Below are 7,344 nucleotides of genomic sequence, written 5' to 3' on the forward strand. Positions count from 1 at the left end.
GTGTGTGTGTGTGTGTGTGTGTCTCTCTCTCTCTGCTGGTTTGGTTGTTGCGCACACAGTAATTCAGTGTACTATATGAAGTAAGTCAGTACCCTGCTCCAGCGTCTCACTCGATGTTTTTTGTCCTCGGAGGTTGCTAAGAGAATCCGCTAGTTAGCGTTTACTCCAGAGACGTGTCCTGGCCTGTCGTGTGTACACCGTTTGCTTGAGGGAAAGCTGTTCAGCCCCACACATGGGAAAGTACTGTGAAAGAGCAAAATCAGGGGAATGGAAATGCTGACACATGCAACAGTGCTGATTTAAAACTTTTGCTGTTGTTGATAATGAGGTGTCTAAGTGTTGCTCCGTCTCTCCAGTGCAGTTCCAGAGTCGTGTAGAATCGAAGGAACTGCTTCTCTTAGCTCGTGGTGGACTTACCTGCTTACAAACACACCTTGTTGTTGTTTTTTTCCTCAAATGCCCCGTGTCTGCGTCGTTGTGCACACGTCAGCGTGCAGTCATTTATTTCTCTCTTTGTTTTTGTAGGAGGCGCATCAGTTTTTCACGTGTTTCACAGGTACTTTGCAGTAGAGCAGGTCCGAAGCCACTCCGCTCTCACTGTGTGTGGTGTATAGCGATGCTTTTCAACGCTGAACACAAAGACACAGCAGAGCAAGTAGGATCTGTTCTCAGTTCTGGGCTTTACAAAATGCATTCATTCACATATTCATCAACTGGAACTGCTGCACACGCCCCGTAAACAAGAGCAGTCTCAAGCCTGAAATGTGCTGCATGCACACCGCACTGACCCAGGTACCCCCTAAAAAAATGAAGACTGGGACTCGAACCCTTCCCGTTATAAACTGACCCTAAAAGTGGAACTGAGCAATCTCGAGCTTTACATTTGGACGTACATTCTGAGTCTAAGGAACATGAAAGTGTTTATACATGTACGTGTAGCTTGTAATGCGCTCTAGGGATCAGATTTTGTTCCAGGGAGATCGGACCATCCTGAGCCGAGGTGCTGAGGTTTCAGTAAACTGCTGTATAACCTACGTTTGTTGCGCGCCATGACACAAAGATGGCCGTCGTAGTTAAAACAAGTAAAATAAAAAATGAAAAAATGAGGAAAATTTAAATGCTCGAGCAACCTACATTGGACCACTTGAGATGGAGTGATCCAATTAATAAATCCGTTAATGGAGTCACTCTATAATTAATTTAAACTTAAGATTGTTTTTTCCCGATCTGATGACCTGTTAGAGGAAGACAACTGTGCTCCTCCTCCGCTTCCTCAAAGAAACATCGATGAAGGAGACTACGAGGACCTCGGATCAGCTCAGTACACCGGTTAGACACTACATAGTGCACTTAACCACCGCCACTGTGGCGTGTCCCAAACAATGCACCCTATTCACTATATAGTCCACATAAACACCATCACCAGTCCATTGTGTGCGTGTCCCAAACCACACACCCTATTCACTATATAGTCCACATAAACATCATCAGTGCACTGTGTGCGTGTCCCAAACCACACGTCCTATTCACTATGTAGTCCACATAAACACCATCATCAGTACACTGTGTGCGTGTCCCAAACCACACACCCTATTCACTATATAGTCCACATAAACACCATCATCAGTGCACTGTGGGCGTGTCCCAAACCACACATCCTATTCACTATATAGTCCACATAAACACCATCATCAGTGCACTGTGGGCGTGTCCCAAACCACACACCCTATTCACTATATAATACACATAAACGCCATCATCAGTGCACTGTGGGCGTGTCCCAAACCACACACCCTATTCACTATATAGTCCACATAAACACCATCATCAGTGCACTGTGTGCGTGTCCCAAACCACACACCCTATTCACTATATAGTCTACATAAACATCATCAGTGCACTGTGGGCGTGTCCCAAACCACACACCCTATTCACTATATAGTCCACATAAACACCATCAGTCCACTGTGGGCGTGTCCCAAACCACACACCGTATTCACTATATAGTCCACATAAACACCATCATCAGTGCACTGTGGGCGTGTCCCAAACCACACACCCTATTCACTATATAGTCCACATAAACACCATCATCAGTGCACTGTGGGCGTGTCCCAAACCACACACCCTATTCACTATATAGTCCACATAAACACCATCATCAGTGCACTGTGTGCGTGTCCCAAACCACACGCCCTTTTCACTATATAGTCCACATAAACACCATCATCAGTGCACTGTGGGCGTGTCCCAAACCACACACCCTATTCACTATATAATACACATAAACACCATCATCAGTGCACTGTGGGCGTGTCCCAAACCACACACCCTATTCACTACATAGTCCACATAAACACCATAATCAGTGCACTGTGGGCGTGTCCCAAACCACACGTCCTATTCACTACATAGTCCACATAAACACCATCATCAGTGCACTGTGGGCGTGTCCCAAACCACACGCCCTATTCACTACATAGTCCACATAAACACCATCATCAGTGCACTGTGTGTGTGTCCCAAACCACACACCCTATTCACTATATAGTCCACATAAACACCATCATCAGTGCACTGTGGGCGTGTCCCAAACCACACGCCCTATTCACTATATAGTCCACATAAACACCATCATCAGTGCACTGTGTGCGTGTCCCAAACCACACACCCTATTCACTATATAGTCCATATAAACACCATCTGTGCACTGTGGGCGTGTCCCAAACCACACACCCTATTCACTACATAGTCCACATAAACACCATCATCAGTGCACTGTGGGCGTGTCCCAAACCACACGCCCCATTCACTATATAGGCTACATAGAATATAGTCCACTGAATAGTGAAGACGGGGTGGTTTGAGACACTGGTGGAAGGGAAACTGTCACGGCCGCACCGGCCTTTTCCCAGCATCCTTTGTGCAGCTCATGTAGACAAAATCCCAGACGCCACCCCATATTTCCACTTGAATTACTTCTTTCTCTCTTCATTTGTTCTGTTACTGACCACAGGGTTGCCAGATCTGCTGGTTTGAATGCGTCTCTGATTTGAACCTCATACAGTCAGACAGGTGTAGCGTTGTGTGTGTGATGCAGAAATTGTTATTATTATTATTATTAGTGCTTTATCGACGCCACAAACATTCCCAGATGTGCGATAAAGTGCGTTCTGCGTACCAGGTGTGTGTCGAAGTTACATTTTCATATCATGACAACTGCGCAGTATTTTATCGCGGTTTACGATGTTATCAAATCATGTTATTTTACTATACGTTCAAAAATATCTCATTTTTATTTACAAGATATATAGAGTCAACATACTGGGACGCGCTTTCTTTATAGGAGTCGAAACGCACCACAAAGTATTGGCACCCGTTCCTCTTGAAGTAGCCGTGCATGTTAAATATCAGTTTCAGAGCACGTGAGCGACACGCGGCTCAATATTCCGCTCCGCTCCGTCGCTCACGGCCCGAGCGAACGCTCCGCTTCACGTGAAATTTCTCTGTGGTATACTCGTCTCTGTGGTGCATTGCTTGAATAAATGCCTCAGTTACAGTAGTAGAGATAATAGTGATGTTGACCTTCTGTTACAGGCTGAGCTTTTTATTCATTCGATTAATTTATTGAAATAAATTTACCGTTTGCGTATCACATCCTCCTGCTTTCTGGCCGCGTAAGATCTTTGCTAACTCTCCCCCTCTCGCTCTCCACTCTCCCTTTCGATTTCTTCTCCTTCCTCGTGAGAGTTTTACTGTGTATTCATGTAGAAGGTTTGAACTGCACGACCTCCACTGCGCATGCTCTGCTCACTATATTCTGTAACCGCTTATTGTCCGCGTGGATAAAATACAGATTTGGCAACACGACCCGAACAATCCGGTGCGGTATGTAAGGAATAAATCAGTGTGTATAGTGCTGTTTACACCCCGATGTGGTATTTTTCCTAAAACAGCACGCCCCAAAATGATTTAATCTTCTCCTACTACAGCAATCGATTATATATTTCTATTTATTTAAAAAATTATACTTTTTTTTTAAATCCATTTCATGTTAAACCGGTCAGTTCCTGTTCTCACTTATGTTACAGCAGCTATAAAAAGTCTCTCTGTCTCCGGCCTCTCAAAATGAATAGCTGTTGCTATAGAAACGATAATGTATCAGAACGAGCGCAATAATATAAACCTACGCTGCTGTTCTAGAAAACTAATCAACACCACCTTCTGACCAATCAGAGTCCAGGATTCAGCAGCGTCGCGGTAACTGCCAGTACATTCCATCAGTCCGGAAACATTAATCACGATACTGCAATGTTTAAAGACCTTTTCAAAATTAATGAATGTTTTATTGAGTGTTTATTAAAAATAAGCTGGATAATACATGTTCTATACATTTTTTGAATTCATGCTAGTTACTCTCAGTCGTACAGAACGTAGCCGAGCGACAGACAACACCGAATCAAAAAAGGGCGGAGCTTAAATCAAATTCGATCGGCCAATTACAAACCCGATGGTACGACATCGCGACAATAGTATACCTCACGTGAGCTAGAATGCCGGTGAATTCAGCTAGCTAAGAGAACGTAAACATTAGCAACGCTAACTAGCACTAACTAGCATAGCTAACGTTGCTGTTATAGTGTATAAGTCAGTGCAGTCATTTATGCTTCACATTTTACTGAGATGAAGAACAATAAAGAAAGGCTAGTAATGGTATCATGTTATATTTGATTAACTGAGGCCACACCCCCTTTTGGCCTGTCACTCTAGCTTAGTCATGTTGCTAGCTCACGTGGCTAGCTCAGAGTCCCATTGCTAGCTCAGAGTCATGTTCTTACTGCACTTTCAGATTAAAATCCATTTCAGCTGAATAGTTTGTGCAATAAAAAATGTTTTACATTTATATCACAAAATAAACAGCTTTATCAGCAAAATTGAGAGTTTTAATAAGAACTGAAGTCTTTATGGTAGTGTAATTACTGTTGTATTTCAGTTATACTATACCAAGCTTTATTTACTATATTATGCAATACTGTTATGCTAATCTATACTATACCAATCTGTGTTAAATATCCTTTACTGCATCACATTACGTTATACTATAGCTCACTATACTATCATGTTCTCCTATACTATCATGCTATACTACACCATACCGTTATACTCTACATTTACTATGATATTCTGTCATCTTATAGTATAGTATATTATGCCATATTGTTATGCTCTCCTATACTATCTGATATTATGCTATACTGCATTATATTATGCTACACTACACATAGCTTGCTATACTATTATGCTCTCCTATACTATGCTATACTATACCACTATACTGTTATGCTGTATCATACGAAGCAACACTATACTGAAATTAACAAGTTATAAAGTTTTTATTGGCCGTTATGCACTCACCGGCCACTTTAATAGGAACATCTGTACCCCTGCAGATCTGTGGCCATCATGTGGCAGCAGCAGCAACAGTGCATAAAATCACACAGTCACGTCAAACATCAGAACAGTCTCAGTGACTCGGATCGTAGCATGGATGTTGGTTTGAGTATTTCAGAACCTGCTGATCTCCTCCTGGGATTTTCACACTTTAGAGTTTAGAAGAATTTCAGCTCTGTTATCTGTACGGATGATTATACGGACCGTTTTACAGTTAGAGATTATATAATAAACACAAACAGATGATCAGGAGAATGTTGGAGTTTAATAAAGGAAAATAGATTTACAGGGAGAAAAAGAAATATACATGTAGAAAATCACTGTTTTTTTTTTACACTTAAAGTGACGGTGAGATGCAGCGTTCACTCTTCACCTCATTTCACCTTCTCTCCTCAAACTGTTTAAAACAGGAGGAGTGATATAGAACTCAGCATAGAGAATAAAACAGTCCATAAACCCCCCACACACACACACATACGCGCAGAGGTGTGTGTGTGTATCTACCAGGCCATACCCTTCTTCTTCTTCTGGCCCGTTTTCTTGGTCCTGCGCTGGTGTTTGAGTTTCTTGGCCTGTCTCTGGTTCATCCACACAGGGTACTGTCCATGTTCATTCAGCAGCGTGTCCTTATTCCTCTTACTGTCCGTCTCCATCTTCCCCGTCTCGTCTGGAGAGAGAGAGAGAGAGAGAGAGAGAGAATAACACATCAGCTCTTAAACTTGAGATAAACCTTTATACACAGACACACGGGTTTCATTAGTTTCTCGTTGAATTCAGGGGAACTAAATTACTGCTGTAAAATTTACTCTAAACTATATATAGATACATTTTTAAAGGCATTTAGCCACCAACAAACAGCTAAAAGACGTTGGGAGACAAACCAAATAAACTAAATTAATTAATTAAATAAAAGTAATAGAATTCAGGGCAACAGTTTCGCTGTACAAATATATATTTGATGTTTCTGTGCATAAAAAGAAATAGTGGCCAACATCAAACAGAAATAAATAACAAAAAGTGTTTAAAAAAAAAAGCAAACAAACAGTTTGTCTAAAGTCTTACAGTTCAGTCTGAAAGAAGGAATTCATTTCCTTGCAACCAACAGTCTTCAACATCACATGAACACCTGAATGTTCAACATGCCGGACACGGGAAGATTCCTTCTTTAACTATTATTATTCCAAGCGTACTGTTTCAGCCTTTTCATTACTTTTCAATACAGACCGAATAAAAATTCATACACTGTGCAATTAAAAAGAAAATCCCCAGAGCTGGATATGCAGACGAGTGATTTCTGCATCATGGTGAAATCTTTAAAGCGGAATGGTAATTAATACGACGCGCCGAACGCGTCCGAACGTGACGCGAGTAACATCTCACTCTGGTCTCCGGCGTCGTCTCGTCCCATCTCCTCGTCCTGCGCTCTGTCCCGCGCTCTGTCCCTCAGCGTGTGTGCGGGGATCACCGTCGCCGTCTCGCACACCTCCTTCATGCTGATCTCTCCTTTCCCTTCCTGCCCCAGAGCCGCTTTCAGCCGAGCCAGCTCCTTAGGCGCGTTCTTCTTCCTCTTCTCCGCTCTCATCTTCCTCTTCCACTTACTGCGCAGACTCTTCGCCATGGCAACCGGATCTGAGGAGGAAAAAACAAACAAACGGTAAACACGGAGAGTTTCAGCACAAACGCAAGGTTTAATTCACTACGATTATACACCGGAATTAAATTCAACGTTTCCCTTCACTTCATATCGACTGTGATGGACCGACCTGGCACGTTGTTCGATTAATACAGTATTTAAACTGGAATAAAAATCCTTTATTTCAATTTAAACTCTTTCCTTTCACAAAGCAAAATGACGCAGATCTTGAGATTATTTTTACTTTAATTCACTTTTTA

At 42.3% G+C, this 7,344-nt stretch overlaps 1 protein-coding gene across 1 annotated transcript in view; it reads right to left on the bottom strand.

Moving 5' to 3' along the window:
• Nucleotides 1-5,697: 5,697 nt before the first annotated feature.
• The window catches only part of llph (LLP homolog, long-term synaptic facilitation factor), a 2,169-nt gene continuing 522 nt past the window's right edge, over nt 5,698-7,344 (bottom strand). The window contains exons 2-3 of the mRNA XM_017494156.3: nt 6,832-7,080; nt 5,698-6,118 (exon numbers count right to left, since the gene is read on the bottom strand). Of these exons, the coding sequence (XP_017349645.2) occupies nt 5,952-6,118; nt 6,832-7,080 (416 nt within the window). The 3' untranslated portion in view covers nt 5,698-5,951. The remainder of the gene's footprint in view (nt 6,119-6,831; nt 7,081-7,344) is intronic.

This window comes from Ictalurus punctatus, chromosome 19 (assembly GCF_001660625.3).
Source record: "Ictalurus punctatus breed USDA103 chromosome 19, Coco_2.0, whole genome shotgun sequence".
Classification (NCBI taxonomy): Eukaryota; Metazoa; Chordata; class Actinopteri; order Siluriformes; family Ictaluridae; genus Ictalurus; species Ictalurus punctatus.